Source organism: Chinchilla lanigera, unplaced genomic scaffold, assembly GCF_000276665.1.
Source record: "Chinchilla lanigera isolate Chin_1 unplaced genomic scaffold, ChiLan1.0 scaffold00025, whole genome shotgun sequence".
Classification (NCBI taxonomy): Eukaryota; Metazoa; Chordata; class Mammalia; order Rodentia; family Chinchillidae; genus Chinchilla; species Chinchilla lanigera.
In genome coordinates, this window is record NW_004955426.1 from 11,843,631 (window position 1) to 11,861,475 (window position 17,845).

Genomic DNA, 17,845 nt, shown 5'->3' on the forward strand with positions numbered 1-17,845 from the left:
TTCAGTATATGCTATAACCATGTCTATTATTACTTTATCAGCTGTTCTATTTTTATTTTGAGCAAAATACATAATCTATACTTACATATTTGAGTGGTTTGAAATCAGAAATCAAGGACTGTAGCATATTTAAGTTTCAGTAAAGTTGATTCTTTCTAGTATTTCCTGTGCAATCAGGCCTTTCTTCATAGTCTTGCCTACATTTATGTCTTTAAGGGTGTGATCTATTCCATCTTCTAGGCAAAATAAATAAATAATCATGTATAGGTACAAAATGACCTTTATACTCTAGGTGATTCTGGAGTTGAGCATGATTATTTTCTGAGTTGGCTTATGCTTTGTTAATCTTTAAAGATAATTTGATTGGAAATAGAGATGGCATTGAAATACTCAGGAAATAAAAGTCATTCAAATTTTATTTGTGCTCTCAGAGGTCTCCCATCACCTATAATTTATCTTAATACAACTTTCATATAAATGAGAAAAAAGTTTGCCTGAATCTTCAGAACTAACATGAAGCCAACTGGGAGAAAAACAATTTTTAAAATATTCTCATGAACTTATGAAGGAACACAGCAGTCAGCAATAAATTCACTCTTGTGAGTGCACTTGGCAAAGATGTGCATGCTGATACAATACTATGTTCCCATCAATTTGCTATTGATTATAAAGATCATAGTCCACAAGCAAATACAGAATCTCTCAACCATAGAGGGGAAGATCTTTAGTTTGCAGTTTACAAATCATTTCTCCCTCATACAATCTCAGAAAGCTGACGTTACAGAAATTCACACATTACTGGTCCCGGATGTGTCAGCCTAAATTTGTTCTTAAAATGCCTGTGCGTTAGTATCAAGGAAACACGTGGATGATGTGAACAACTTCTGTGAAGACTGGGTGTCCTAGGAGCCTGTACCTATCCTTAGGTAGAATGTGAAGGCAATCTGCTCTCTGTCATTGCATCTGTGTTAACTGTGACTAGAAAGCTGTGCTGATCTTCAACTGTATGAGAGAGTGTCAGCTCATTCACGGATGTAGTGTGTATTTCAGCCTGGAGTCTTAGGTACTAGGTTTCTTAGTGAGTTCTAGTGTTTTCCTTCAAAAACTAGAGCCAAGTCCAAAATAACATCTAATGGAATGGGGACATGACCACCTTTTGACTGCTTTAGTGAACTTTTTCTTTAGGTCTGAGTTTCCTTTCAAATGTCTTTTTTTTTTTCTTTTTTTCTTTTCTGTCTCTCTTTTTTTTCATTGAATAGATTTGAGAGTATTACCATAAAGTTGTTCTCTGGAGCATTAAAATAAGAATGCTGGGCTCCCCGCCTGCAATTGATTAGCTAGCCCTTACTTAGTGACTCAAGACTGGATGAAAATCAATGTTGTAACATTTTCATGGGGGAAGATGTTCATTTGAAAACACTGAATGGAAACAAATCCTGTTGTCCAAATTGGTTTGCCAAACCTTACACAAACTGGATTTAAGTAATTTAATCTTTGCATAGAATTTTTTCATACAGCTTGTTTTGGTTTTATGATTTTAGGTGAAGAATGAAAGAAAAAAGTGAAAAAGCTGAAAATATTTGAGTGGAAATGTCAAGCAAACAGACTTACTGCCCTGATACATAACATGCTCCTAATATTAGCACAGTGAAACATACTAAATCTCATGGAATATTCTGTTTCAAAACTTTCAGTACAGTTGTTACTTTTTAGTATTTCTTGTGTCATGGGGCTTTGTTCTTAAAGTCTGTGCTTACACTTATGTCTCCAAGAGATTTACCTATTCTGTTTTCAAGCAGATTAAGTATTTCTATTTTTATATTAAAGTCTTTGATCCATTTTAATTTTAGTATAGTACATGCTCAGAGATATGGGTCTAGGTTCAATCTTAAGCATGTGGAAAGGCAGTTTTTCCAGGACCATTTGTTGAAGAGGCTACTTTTTCTAGTGAATGTGTTTGGCCCTTTTTCAAAGATAAGGTGGCTGAGTGTGGTTGGGGTTGTTTCTTATTTTATTACATTAATCTTTGGATCTGTTAGTTTGCTAGTACCATGTTGTTTTTATTGTAAGAGCTTGATAATATAACTTCAAATCTGGGATTGTGATGTCCTTTGCCTCGTCCTTGTTACGCAGACTTGCTTTTACTATTCTAGATGTCTTCTGGTTCTATAGGAATTTTAGAATTATTTTCTCTAGTTCTGTGAGGTATGCTATTGGTATTTTGACTGGGATTGCTTTAAATTTGTATAAAGTTCTGGAAGCACGGCCATTTATAGAAACCACCAACAGAGTAAAGAGAAAACCTACAGAATGAAAAAAAAATTACCAGGTACTCCTCAAAGGACTAACATGTCTGGTCAGGGATATAACTCAGTGGCACAGTAACTGCTTTGCAAGCACAGGGTCCTGAGTTCAATTTCTGGTACCAAAAAATAAATAAATAAATAATGATTCACACCTAGAATAACCTAGAATATATAAAGAAGTTAAAAACTCAGGCCTGCCAGATTTAAAGACCCAATCCAAAAATGGGCATCTGAAATGAATAGAGACTTTTCAGATGAAGAAGTACAAATAGCCAATAAATATATGAAAAGGTTCAACCTCATTGATTATTTAAGAAATGCTAATTAAAATATAAAGATTCTACCTCACACTAGGAAGAATGGCTGTCATCAAAAAGGAAACCAATAACAAGTGCTAGCAGGGCTAGAGGGAAAAACGAACTCTTCTCCATTGGTGGGAGTGTAAATTGATATAATCACTATGAACATCAGAATGGAAATTCCTCCAAAACCTAAAATTAGAAGTTCCATTACCCCTTTCTGTGTATCTTCCCAGAAGATTTAAAATCATCATACCATAGTTGTATATGCAAAGCTAGGTTTATAGCAGCACAATTTATAATAGGTTAATATTGGAAACAGCCCATTCTTCCATCTGCCAGTGAATGGATAAAGAAAATTATATATATACATGGGTATATATTCTGTCATAAAGAAGGATGAACTCGACTTATTTTGAGGTAAGTGGATGCACTTTGAGACCATAATATTCAGTGAAATGGATCAAACACACATGTTGAAATATATTATTTCTCTTGTGTGAAAAATCCAAGAAGTAAATAAGGAACAGAGTAGGAGCTATTCAAATGGGAAGGAAACCTGTTCAAATGGGAAGGAAAACAAGGTGGGAGGATGGGGAGGGGAAGGAAGGGAACAATGGAAACAATGTTTTTGCAAATGCAGGGGGAGAAGTTTGAAGGGAAGGGGAGAGGAATGGGGAAAAAAAGAATTAAGATATTTTATGTACAGGTACGAATTCCCTATGATAAATGTGATCATTATGTATGGTGAATATGTACTAACAAGAAAGTTTCAGAAGAGGAATATTAGCTCTGCAGTGCATAACAATGGTAATGTTAATTTGGTCTGTATGAGGCAAGTGCATTGATGTTATTGTGGTCTCATCTTTACAGCTCTCTCCATGTTTAACTTACTTTATTTCACCTTTATTTACCCATCAGGTATTAAAAGTGAAAATGTCCCAAAAACATTCCCCAGGGATATCTGATAGGAAACTCTCTATGTCTGAGAAACCACAAAGTCTCAATTGTGTCATTACAAATGTGTACCATGAAATAAATGAAAGACTGATATTTGAATTTGCAAATATGGTCCTTGTCCTCTCCAAATGAAAAGATTTTGGGGAAGCATATTGGAAAAAGTTTGGATCAGTAAATGTCAATAAAATTTAAGATCTGATCCTGCTTTTACTTTTTAGTGAAAATGATAATCATAGAACAGGACTTGTGCAAATCAACATTATTGAAAATATAAACATCCTAAGTACTAGCTGCTAAGTCAGTGACTCATAGGTAACAAAGGAGTCTTACATCATGCCACAGAGTGTATACTGCCATCTGCTGTTACTAATGGCACTGAAAACAAGGTAGATCTGTTTAATTGATGAGTCTTTGCAGTTGCCTACATGACCTGCGCCTGAGCTATCCAATAGTTCAGCAGCTAGCCAAGCCAATAGCTCCCTTCAGCCACAGGGTGGAAATATAGCTAATCTGAACTGAGATCTGATGTTAGTGGAAAGCATTCTATGCAAGCATAGGACTTGGAAAGCTGGTGTAAAATATGTAAGTAATATATTGATAATGTATTTGAAGGATAATATTGGATTTAAGAAAAGTATATAATTAAATTGATACCTTCTCAGGTTTTTTAATATGGTGATTGTAAACTTCAAATTACACATGTGGAACACATTTTTGGGTTTCATTTTATTTCTGTTAGACAGCATTAGTTTGCTCTATTTATCATATCCACCATGAGGTCCCTTTTCTCATTTTGTATATTGGGTGTGATATTAATAATAATAATTACAGTAATAATGGTAATATCCAAGTTACTTGTGTGGTTTTAATAATGTGCTGCATATGATAGTCTTCAAAAATAGTAAAACACTTTCTAAGCCTTAGACTCTAAAAAAAAGTTATTAAAATTTCAAAAACATTCCTTGCATGTTAGATGACTTGGACTATTGAGTAACAATCTAATTGCCATGACTAAGTGTTCCCAATAGTCAGATATGGTTACAGACATTTACAACATGAAAGATAATTTAGGAAATGAAAATCCATAAATCATGCTTCTATTCATAATTTTAAAATAATGAGAATTATACTAGATGATCCAAAATTCCTCTAAATATACTGTGCTGTGCATCTGGGGTTATATATTGATGTTAACACATCTCTTCCATTATTAGCAATTTTCATATTTGTAACCTTTTTTCTTCATTTATAGAATGAAGATTTTCAGACTGATCTTAATGAGTTGTTATGATTACAAATGATAATCATAAATTATCTGGTACAGCGTCCAATAAAAATACCATCACACTATGTCAAACTGCTGTTTCTTCTTCCTTTGGTTATGATCATTATTTTTATCACACCTGTTAATACACTAAGGTTTGTATAATGTCAAGACCAGATGTCAATCACAAGTTTGCAGTTAAAAAAGTGACAGCAGATTCTTAAGATATAAATAAATAAGTAAATTATAAATGAAAACACAATAAAGGGAATTTCCACCGAGTATTATTACATTTAAAACGTTGTTTTTGCATGTAATTATAATCTATTAATTAGCTTATTGAAATTGTCATTAGTAAATGAATTATACTTTATCTTTCTGAGAATTTAAAATATAACGCTACCCCAAATGAGTATTTATTGCTGATAAGATACTGTTTATCAGGAAGTATTTTGCTCATTGTGAATTACGCAATTATTTATTTATTACATCTACATTTCTGTAAATCTTTAAAAGAATTAAAAAGGTTTATTACTGGTTCTTTTTCCTTTGCTACTATGATAAAAGTTAGAAGCAACTGAAACTTAATTACTTTTAATGAGTATAATTGGGAGTCTTTTCGCACATATTCTGGAGCCCAACAGTAGACTAGTACGCTGGCTGGTCATATATAATATGTACTAATAAAACATCTATCACAGATACATGAGCAATGATTCATCTGCTCAATAAAACCCTATTCAAATTTTTTCAATATTATAATCCTTCTACATACATAACTTTAAGCAATTTAATTCAAGTCATGACTGCTCATAATAAATTAAGATATAATAACACCGAAAGGGTAAACTTTTTAAAAAGTCAAAAGAATACACTATATTCTTATAATGTAGTTTGTTCTGAGTAATAGTCTTTAGTATAAAGATATAAATCCCAGAAAGCTACTGCCTTTTTATTTTAACATTTTATTATAAAAAATATTGAGTCCAAGAAAACCCTAAGATTGAGCATTGATTTAGAAGTTAGTCTTCAGTAAGTGAAGAAAATTAAAGACACAGATCTAGAAACTGCCTTTTATGTCTCACTCTTTGTAACACTGTTTTAACATGAAGTACAGAATCTTGTAGAGTAAAAAGAAGTGAGTTTAGTTTTGGGAGTGATTGCTGAGACTCAATACCATGCTCCGTATAAAATGGATATGTAGCCTACCCGATTTTTTAAAAATAGAAATAAATACAAGCATTTTCTGTTAAAAAGCTAATGTTGTTAATATATTATTAAGTAACTATGAGAATTTGAAAGGTTAATTCAAATAGGTGTAGAGAGTTCAGAAATAAAATATTTTCAGCATGGAGTCCTCCCCACATCCAAGAGGAACCGCATCTTACCAGATTGTCAAGTTTTCCCATATAAGCTTTTTCTGGCAGCACCTTATAATTTGTGAATTAGACATTTTTTATTGAAAATTTTCACCCTTACATTATGAGGACCCTCTTTATTATATTCCAAGGAGAGATTAACACATTTATTGTGAATTAAAAGCATCTGTTATCCAATAAAATCATTATTTTCTTTTATTAACTGAAAGAAATAGCTCCTAAGCAACTGTATTAGATTCAAAGTGTAAATATGAAGAGATACAAGGAAAAGAGCTCCTATTTGTATAGGAAATATTTCTGACTATTTCATTTCATTAATGACCCTGAACACATCACCTTGGATTTTTTTTTTTTTTTTTTTTTGGTTTCTCTCTGGTACCGGGAACCGAACTCACGACCTTGCGCTTGCCAGGCAGGCGCTTTGCCCCTGAGCTAAATCCCCAGCCCCACCTTGGATATTTTTGTTCCTTGTTTTCTTTTTAATACCCTAACCGTTTCGCCCTATGGAGTAAGCATTAAAGGGTACTCACTCTGGGGGAAGCGAGGTGGATTATCATTGACATCTGTCAGTGTGATATTCACTGTGGTCGTCCCCGATAAGCCTCCCATTTGGCCGCCCATGTCTTTGGCCTGGATGACCACTTGGTACTGCTCTCGATTTTCTCTGTTCATGTTCGGTAATGCAGTCCTGATGATACCTTTAAAAAAACATGAATGCTTTCATTATTCTTAAAGAATTTTTTCAATTATAATTAGATTAAACCCTTGAGGAATATTTTAAATATCTAAGATATTTTTGCTGTTAATTTTGCATCAAAATTATAAAAGTGATTTCATGTATTTTTATTGTTTGTGTTGTTTTTCTACAGAGTGATCTAAATACGTATGTAAAAACAGCAACGTGTAAGACATATATTCCCAGGGCCGGGGATACAACTCAGAGGCACAGCGCCTATCCGGCAAGAACAAGGTCCTGAGTTTGACTCTTGGTATAAAATAGAAAGAAAAAAATTTCCATTAGCTCACTCAGTTATTGAATTTCAAATTTTTAAACATGTGCATGTGGCCTCCTCAGTCTTCTCTGAGAGTTAATCTTAAGATTTTGCTCTTATTTCCCCAACCTCGTTATACTTATAAAAATCATAGAGATGATTACGTGAATAAGCACTAGTTCGTGATTCCTGACCTGTTTCTGGTTCCACAGAGAAATACGGCTGCCCTTGAAGAATGCTGTAAATGACTCTGGCGCTGTTCCCATAGGAAGGGTCATCGGCATCTGTAGCTGTGACTTGCACCACAGAAGTACCTGAAGTATCCAAACTCAGCTTAGTTCTGCACAGTACCAGAAGGAGGAGCAAAAGCACTGGTTTTCATTGAAGACTTGAATGATCTTTGGCTATAATACGACCACTTAAAGAAAGCTTTATATGTAATTTGGATGAAAATCATGTGTGCGTGTGTGTGTGTGTGTGTGTGTGTGTGTGTATTAATGTATGTATACACACATATAGTGCTATTACAGGTGAAACTCTGTCTTTGATTATACAATATGTATTAGTTATTGGGAGTATTTTTATGCAGGAAGTAGATAATGCTACAGTGTTTCAGAATGTAATACATACAGTACCTTCACAAATGCTCAAGTTTTATATTTAAATCCGTTGTATATGATAAATTTCTTTCACGTAAAGGGCACATCTAGCCACAAAGGAGTAACTATGCTCTCCTTTCCCACTCCGCACTAATTAACTCTAAAAATAATTAACATATGCTCTAGAATATAATTTTGTGAATAGATTGAATTCTAAATTTAGAAACATTCCAAGATGATCCCAAGTAAAGTGAACTACTAAAATCTATTTAATAAAGTTCACCATATTTATAAGCGCTTTATAGTAAGGTGATAATAAAAAGTCCTTGGGATTCAGCAAAGTAAATATTAAGAAATAATCTCATAATAAATCTTTTGAGGGCTGGGGATTTAGCTTAGCGGCACAGCGTTCGTCTGGCAAGCGCAAGGTTGTGAGTTCAATTACTGGTACTAGAAAAAAAAAAACCCTCAAAAAATAAATAAATAAATCTTTTGAGAAAAGCAGAATTTGAAACTTTATTAAAACAGTTACAAATAAACAAAAAGCACCAGAATTATTCCATCAATTTAAATGAATTTATAATTATACACAAGTGTGTATTTTGCACTTCAAGTACATATCTCTTTAAAAGACAACATTTTGGGGCTGGGGATTTAGCTCAGCGGCAAAGCGCCTGCCTGGCAAGCGCAAGGTGGTGAGTTCGGTTCCTGGTAACGGAGAAAAACCAAAAAAAAAAAAAAAAAGACAACATTTCCTGGTGCTTTAAAATTTTTGCCATGCTCTTTTAATAAAAATTAAGATAATTTAATGTTCTCTTCCTACCAATATAACTGATATTTCTTTAAAGTATAAAGAGAAATTCCATTTTTAAAGAAAAATGTCTATTTTTATGCTTTCTTTTATATAAGTTCCATATTTTAACTTTATAATTCTTTGCTAGTATGTCATTAATTGTGGATTGCAACTGGTTTATTTGAATGTGAGATTTATGCCAGCAGAGTTTTATATGTAGTGATTCTAATGAAAGATATGTCTTAATGCATAAGAAAACTTATTTCACCATTTGAAATAAGTAGATAATCTGGAGAAACTCTTTTGGGGAATTGCAACTAATGACATGAATGAAACTATTGCATCAATGGTATTTTTAATGTATTATCAGACCTAAATATCTGTGATTTCTACATTTGGGTATTCAACTATCCTAGTAGGAAGAACATTTTCAAAAATGCATCTCTAGAGAACACGTACAGAATATTTTTCTTGCTGTATTATCTAAACAATAAAAAAATTACATCTTGTCGTATTAGGTATTACAAGTAATCTAGAAATTATTTAAAACATACAGTTTTATGTGCTTATGCTATATGTAAATAAATATTTTCCTATTTTAATTAGGAAATTGAGCACCCAAGGACTTAGGTTTCTTTTCGGGGGTCCTAGAAGCATAGTCAAAACACAGAGCAAGTATATTTATAAAATAATTGTGTTCAGAATTCATGCAACTATTAGTTATCCAAAGTCGTGCAATAAAATTTAATATTTTCATGGTTTGCTGATGGCCAATAGTACTTGATATTGAGTTATACCTACATGTACTGTAAAGTTTAAAAACCAAAAGTTAATGTAAAATGCAATAGAAATATTAAATATGTGCTATTGATAAGGAACAATCAATTATTGCCTTTAATTCGTTCAACTATAAGAATTTCTTAAAATTATTTTTGTACTTTGTGAATGCTTTCATAAGTATAAACAAGCTTACCTACAACGGACATTTCAGGAACACTAGCTGTGTAAATTTCTTCAGGAAAAGTTGGTTCATTGTCATTGATATCGTGGATTTTGATCACAAATTCAGACTCCGGTTCTACTGGCCTCAGAGTTCTTCTGTTAATAGCTTGTGCACGTAGAGTATAAAAGGCTTTTTCCTCTCTATCAATTCGTCTTGTGGCATGAATATCACCTGTTTTTTCATCAATAATAAAAAGAGTGCCAGCTCCATCTCCAGATAAAATATATTTGAGCGATCCATCTCCTTTATCTTGGTCTGAATGAAGCTAGGGGAAATAAAAGGACTATGTTCGTGACAGTGCGTGTGTACAGGTATATAGTGCTGAAAGAACTCACATCCCATCACTGAATAATGAGCTCAGTAACTGCTTTCATGCAATGTGAGAGTTGTGTAAGTCTGATCACAGATACACACTTTAAGAACTGAGGAATAGCCTTGCATGTATCACTGTGATTTTTATTCAAATTAGGAAAAAGTAGCAACAATAAACCAAACTCCTTTGTTTGTTTTACTTGGTGTTGGAGTTTGGATCTGAAACATACCTAGGAATTCTAATCCACTCAGAGGTGAAGCTTCAGGAAGGTAACCGGGTCCTGAGAGTGTTTTACTCTTGCATGAAATGTGCCGCAAGGAGTTTACAGGTGGATGTGCCGTGAGCGTGCGTGCCTCCTGGAGGGGCTCATGGGTGCTGGTAGAGGAAGTGCATTCCTGTCCCTGGCTCTGCTATTTTCATTCGTTTCCTGGCTGTCCCGACCTTGAACTTCCTTATCCTTCCTTGCCCTTCCACCATTCCATTTCTGCCTTACCCAAGTGAACCTGGACAATGGATCTCTTTGAAACCATGAGTCTAGATAAAATTCTCCTCCTTAAATTGTAGATGTCAGGTATTTTTGTTTCAAAGACGTGAACATGATGAATGCCCTTGATGAAAAACCATTTCTATGGTAAACAAGTTTAATAAAGACACCTCTTGGTTTTGATATGTTGATATAAAGCTTATCGTCTAATCTCTGTCTGTGAATAGAATGTTTTTATTCTCATATTGTGCAGGAAATCTTCTGCATATAACGTTATTATTTCTTACTATGTTTTTGTTGTGGATTTAGTAAAATCTTGGGATCTCAAAGTTAGGAAAAGCTGTATGAACCATAACTTCTACTTCAGGAAAACCATACATAATTCATACAAAAGACAGTGACTATCTCACAAATGTTCAAGCAAGAGCACAGATAGATTCTACATAAAACTTACATATAAATAAATATATGTGTTATAAATTTGATTAATAAAGTGCTCAACCAGCACATGCAAAAAATTAATGAACTATAAAATAAAACATAGTCTAGTCTTCTACCTTGCCAAATTTATCTTTGTAAAATCTTGAAAGAGCAATTCAGGAACAAGGCAATTCAGGGTAAGTCTGTTCCCCCTTCCCCTGCCTGTGCCTATAACATGACCACACTCAGTCTTTCAGAATTAATTCACCAGACTCTGTGTGCATTCACATGGACATCTCAGTCCAGTGAACTTGCAATTGCTGTGCAAGTGCTAAATCAGAAGCTCATGAGCTATGTGCAGATTTCATTTATATGTGTTTAGCAGATGTCCCCCTAGAAGCCCAGCCTGTAGGCTCATGGGTGCCTGTGCCAGTGAGTAAGTCTTGACTTTGGGGGACTGATTTGGGTAAGATACCCTCCTAGAATATAGAAATAAGCACAAGGAGGTTTGAGGAGGGTATCACAGTACCTTGAGGATATTCTAGATACAGAACCTGGTTTCAGATAGGAATACCTCTGCCTTCTAGGAGATTTTTATTCTAAAGTGAGGCATGTGGTCACAGAAAGAACAAAGCTTGGCGTTCAAAAACACAGGGACTACAAATATTTCCAAAGTTATACCACTCATCTAATAAACATTTAATATGTTATGAGCAGAGTTTTATTATTCATAATAAAATACTACCCTTAATTCTATCTTGAATCTTAAGAAATATATTTAAAATTATTATAGATTCTCTTGAATTTCCCCATTACCATCTTTGCGAGATATACAAAAGCAATTCACTTTAATTGGTTCGCAGTAATTACCACTTAGCTGTTAAGTCTGGATAAAACTCTATTTTTCTTATTTTATGATAAACAACTCATTATTCCAGATATAATGGCTAAAGAAAATCCTGAATATTCATAGGAATTTAGATAAAAGGTAAAGAAATCAGAGAACAACTTTTTACTATGATTTTAGCTATTCATAAAAAGTAAAGAAGGGAAACTAAGGAAACATCAATCTTTAACTAAAAAATCTCTCAAAAGTACCACATGCCTCTATTGTCCAGGGAACCACACTCAAAAAGTCGCAAGACTGGTCTGTTTTCTAACTTAAAATGCAGAGTTGCTGGAAACTTTCTAAGTATGAGTATGTGTAACACAGCGGTAATTTTCCAAATCACACTACTACACATCGTATATTTCTTGTTCTGTGTGGGAATCAAAAAATTTAAGGAACCACTATTGGTATCATCAATCAAGGGATTAGATAGCTGTGTTTTTAGTAGACAATTCTGACATTTGCTGTCTATTCATTCAATAGCTTCAATTGAGAAATATCTGTTTATTCTCATAAGAGTAGGGTATGTCTAAAGGCAAAATCAACAATTCCAATCTATTTCTATAGAAGATTCAAACCAAGTGTGTAATAGAAATTCACAGTATAGTCCACAGGAATTATAGAAGATTTCTTAAGCATAGAATACCTAAACTACCCAACAAAGGAAGAACAGAAGTTGGAACATGAAAATATTTTATGTTTTATAAATATTGCATCTCAGAACACTATGTACAGAAGACAAGGAAGGAAATCAACACAGAGAATATTAAATCTAGTTGAGCTAGTCTTATAAAAAAATGTAGAAAAGGCTCTTCATATGGTAAGATTTTGACTTTATATAGTTGAGTTTCATAATATAAATCACAGTAGGATTTTTACCTTTACTTATGCTACAGAGAGTGAAAATTAAATCTTATAATTGGACCACATATGGTTGGAATTTTCTGTTGGATTAGAAAATTGAACATGGTAGCAGAAAATCAGAGATGAAAGTTGCAAGCTAGACTGCAGTTTTAAGCATCAGAAAATGAAACACTGCCTTCATTCTCCAACAGGAATATAATTAAGAGAAGCAAATGGAACCTATAAATTTATAAGTTTTTCTGTTTCAAAGCTGGACACATAATACATCTTTCTTGAACCAGTAGATCTCATATTGATAATGTGCTCTTTTAAAAAGTTCTTTCTTTTCTCAGCAATAAAAAGGAGAAAACAGTAACCCTACAATGAATAATGAAATGATCATATTTGGGTCTTCAGGGTATTTATGTTGAATAAAAGATTATTTAAAAATGTACTTGAGAAACAGAGAAGTAACTACAACAGACATTTGCTGTTTATAGCGTGAGCCAGAGTGGTGAATTTGTGTATTGCTTAGACTTGGAGAAGTGCTTCCTCTCAAAGATGAAGCTGATCAGCAGCAGAAGCTCAGTTCTAACAGGTACAGAGATGTTAATGACCTCCTAGCAATTACAGAAACAGACCAAGAGACTGAGACAGGATAAAAGAAATAAAAGATAAGTGGAAAGAACACAAGGTTATCATAACTAAAAACTGTACTTTTAAGAAAACTGCAACTTCTGGGTCCCAGGCGAAATTACCCAAGGCAATATATACCCCCATAACCTTGGTTAAATTTATGTTCCCTTCCTTCCGGTCTCATCTCATCCAAAATTGTTCAGGGATACTGAAAACCCACATGCTGGCTTAACTGAGATAGTAAAGAGCAGAAGCCTGACCCTAAGATAAAGGAACAGGTTGAGATCATCCAAAATATGCTTAAATTAACATAGAGAACCACACCAAGCCATACCGAAACCTGCCCATACATGTAGAATGGGCTCGTACACTTTGGAGTACCACACTCACTTGGGGATTCTTCCCTTTCAAGAGAAGCATAAGTGTTTGCCATTGTTATAGGCAGCCAAGATAGATAACAATATTAAAAATATTATAGGCAGTCAGACAGGGTCAGGCTTCAAAGGAGCCAGTGCTGAAGATGAGATAACTTGGAACTGTTGGGGAAGATAGGCACCTCCAGCTGTGGACAAAAGATTAAATAGAGGCTCCCGCATAATTCCCTCGGATGGCCCTCCAGGATTGATATTTTAAATACATAGCAATCACCTTGAAAAAACCAGGAAGTCACTAACCCAGCCCCTTACAGGAGAGGCCCTGTTCTGTATTCATATCCACTTGCTACATGACTAGCTTCCCCATTTGATCTGATTTAATCAATCTTACCTGAATAATTATACTTGTAATCTTATTGGCTGATCATAGTTTTGTCCCACCCCATGCCCACCTAGCTAGTTCCCATGTTTTCCACCTTGGACCTGCCTCACCTTATGATGTTGCCCTAGCAAAGTCCCTAGAAAAGACAAGTTCCTGGGCAACCCACTCAGGCCCCCTGCTGTCCCTCTCTCAGACAGAAGCTTTCTTTCCCTCAGTAAACATATTCTTCTCTTAATCTCTGTTGTTCCTAAAATTCAGTCTTTGATTTTAGAGAACATGAACTCATCCCAGATATCTTTCAGGTTGGGAATTTTTTTCCCCCTGCATGACTATTTTAGGATTTAATTCATCTACTTTCTCTGAATGTGCCCTAAAATCTCAGCTTAATAAGCCCTTCCTGTGCCTTTTAATAATATGTCATAAAATTTCTTTTTCCACTAAGGGAGTCATGAAAACTGAAAACGTATTTTTTAAAGGTGCGGGGGTTCTTAAGCTTCTCCTTTAACTTTGGAAACCTCTCAGACTAAGTCCAGTGACAGGAGGAATTTCGTTATAGTCTGATTCTCAGGCTTCCCTATTCATTTCAAGCTTTCCTTTATTATTTTATTTTTTTCTTTCTGTGCACATCTACTCTACTATTCCGTGCTACCCTCATTTCTTTTATGTGTGACACAATTTTATTTGCCATTCTAATTCATTTACTAAGATCAGAAAACAGGACTCGTGAATGAAGCCTTCTTGTTACTCTTATTACTCTCTTTTTTATTCAGATATTAGACACTTTACCAGATATTAGATATTTGAATTAACTAAACATTTCATTGAATAAAGTCACATTGATATTGTAGGGAGGTGAAGTCAATGGATCTTATGTCAAAAACATTATAGCATCGACTTTCAGAAAGTAACTTGAAAACATAGATTTCTCTTGTGTCATTTTATCATAGGAGGCATTAAGTTTTCTTTAAACATAGAAAAATATTAGATTATTGTGGCTTTAGTTTTTTAGTAACACCTGCTTTCCGGTGTGAAACATTTGTGTCACAAGTCTTTTAGAAGAATTTTATGTTAATGCTGACCTTTTCTTTCTATGTGGAAACCTATTAAAAATTCACAACCTGCTGTGTTCCTTGTAAATTCACAAGTAGATAAAGGACATGGCAAGATACATGACAACTAATGAGAGCAGAACAACTGGTACTGCGCTGCACATTTAAAAGTCACTTTCTTCTCCCTTAACTTTTTTTTAAGTCTAGATAACTTTAACAGTAAGTCATTATTCAATTTGGTAATGATGAGGAGATTTCATTTTTAAAACTCAGCAATCAATTGACATTAAAGAAATAGTTTAAGCACAAATTATTCAATGAACACTTATAATTTTTTTTTTTTTTTTTTTTTTTTTGTGGTACCGGGGATTGAACTCATGACCTTGTGCTTGACAGGCAGGTGCTTATGCCACTGAGCTACATCCCCAGCCCAACATTTATAATTTGAAATGTGACATATTTTTGATAATTTTATAAAACTTCTAAAGAACTCATCTTAAAATATTGCATAAAGCGATCTCGTGGTTAACTGATTAGGAACCTTTTTTTTAAATACTAGGAATCACAGAGAAGTTAAATTAACCATATAGATATTCTGTTGGGAACCTCATTTTACTTTGTTCAGGAAACTATAACAAAGTAATATAAAAAGGGTGAGTTCTTAGTAAGCAAAATTCATATCTCAGTTCTGGAGACTATAATGTCCAAGAACTATAGTCCAGGAAATGCAGTGCCGGTCATTGTCTGCTCTCTGGTGCACAGATGGGACCTCCTCCATGTCCCTATCTGATAGAAGGGACAGTGTTGTCACTTGAGTCTCTTTTATACTTTACTCATTCAACCACAATGGATCCTCCACAATGGATCTCATTAACACACAGTCTCAATATCCTAATACTATCACCTTGGAAGTTAGGAATGAAAAACATGAATTTTAGGAAGAAAAAAAAATTTAGACAATAGCAAATTTCTCCCTCTATAAGTTTATTTTTATTTCTGTTCACTCATTAAATAAGAAAATGCTACTTAAAATAATCAACATATACATCAGCAGTGTACATAGATTTTAAGTAATTTGTTACCATATAAAAAATCAATACAGGATTTTACCTTGAAACTTTACATTTGGCTTGAAAAACAATTTTAAAAAGTGAAAAAATCATCAATAGTGCCAGTAAAAGTCAGATTATTATCTTTGAGAAATATATTTTTTATATTGTGAATTTCTTATATTGTGAGATTCTTTCTTATTCAGAATATTGATGTTATTTGGCTTCTGCCAAAAAAACCTGAGAAAATATCATAGAAGAAATCTGAATTATATTAGTCTAGTTCTCTGAAAGGTGAATTCTGATGACTAAATCACTGATGACTATATCTGTTGACTATATCATGAACTATCTGAGTTTAACAAGCTGTGTTTATTTTTTCATGTTCATTAACCTAAATATGTCAGAAATTGTTTAATGGAGATTCCAAAATATGGTGATAATTTTATATTTCATTTTCTTTCAAGCAGGTAAGACATTTTATACTTGTTTTAAAAAATCCACAATGTGGCAAGCATACTATTTTATTCTAAGGGTGTCAGTATTAACATGCTGGTATAATCACTCCACCAAATAGTATTTTATCAAAAGAAAACATTAAGTCAAGTAATCAAATCCTCTTTCAGTAAAATACTGATGAAGATTGCCTACCATCTGAACATAGCAGAAACTATATAGAAGCTAGCAAACATAATCTGGTCAGAAATAAATATGTACTTACCACTTTTTTTACAACTAGTGTAAACGTTTTTATTTCTTTAATTCAGTTTATCAGTACATTTTAGATATACATAATGATCGCATTCATCATAGGGAATTTGTATCTGTACATGACGTATCTTAATTCCTTTTTTTGTTTTTCCCATTCCAGGACCCTCTTTTCAAGCACCCTTCCCCTCCCTATTCACAAAGCCCTGTTTCTATTTTATCCTTCTTTTCTCATTTTTTTTCATTCTCTTCCTTCCTTTCCCCCTTCCTGCTTGTTGGGTCTAATAAATTATATAAAAGAGAAGGGTAGCAAATGTTGAGTTAGAATATGTGACATTTACAGAGTAACAATGAAAATATAATTCACCATGTGTAGTTGTTTCCCTCAGGGGGATTTCTTTAATTTTCACAATATAGAAAATATGGAGCAATTTTATGAATCTCAGTTATACAGTTCTTCATCCATATTAGAAATGGAGAATAAGAAATAAAACTTATTAGTGAAATTGATTGCAAAAATAATCAAGATAATTTAAAAATACACCCTATATGATTTACACACATAAGTACTTCTCTGAACAATTCCTTTCCAAGCCTAGAGAAGTACGAAGGATTTAATGATAAAAGGGAACTGATGTCTGCATAGATCAGTACCTAGCCAAGCCAAAACAAAAACCAATAATTTGTTTTTCACAAGTAAAAGAATTCTTTATGTAACTAAGGATTCTTCTTCCCATTTGGTTTTCTAAATGTAAAGCTAGCTAAAATTTGGCCTTGTAATTATGGGCCCAACACCGGGGGAGATGAATCTGGGATGTTCTGAGAGTTCTGTTAGCCCTTTGGAGCTATTAAAAAGAGTCAAATTACACCACTAAGGCAAGTGCTATAAAACTCTGGAAATCATCTCCTTCTGCAAATGATGCTAACCACATTGCCAGGGTAGACAGCAAATCCCCGATTTATGAATATTCGAGTTATGAACTTTCACATATACCAGTGTACCCAGTTGGGTTTCCTTATGCTTCACAATGTATATTTGTGTCAAACACATATAAGACTCCCTTTGTGAAAATTACAAACAAATCTAAGCTATGAATATTCTT

The 17,845-nt window shown here is 33.7% G+C and overlaps 1 protein-coding gene across 1 annotated transcript in view; it reads right to left on the reverse strand.

Annotated features, from left to right (window-relative positions):
- The window catches only part of Cdh10 (cadherin 10, type 2 (T2-cadherin)), a 170,383-nt gene that overhangs the window by 39,962 nt on the left and 112,576 nt on the right, over positions 1–17,845 (reverse strand). The window contains exons 3-5 of the mRNA XM_005386142.2: positions 9,566–9,860; positions 7,395–7,514; positions 6,739–6,906 (exon numbers count right to left, since the gene is read on the reverse strand). Of these exons, the coding sequence (XP_005386199.1) occupies positions 6,739–6,906; positions 7,395–7,514; positions 9,566–9,860 (583 nt within the window). The remainder of the gene's footprint in view (positions 1–6,738; positions 6,907–7,394; positions 7,515–9,565; positions 9,861–17,845) is intronic.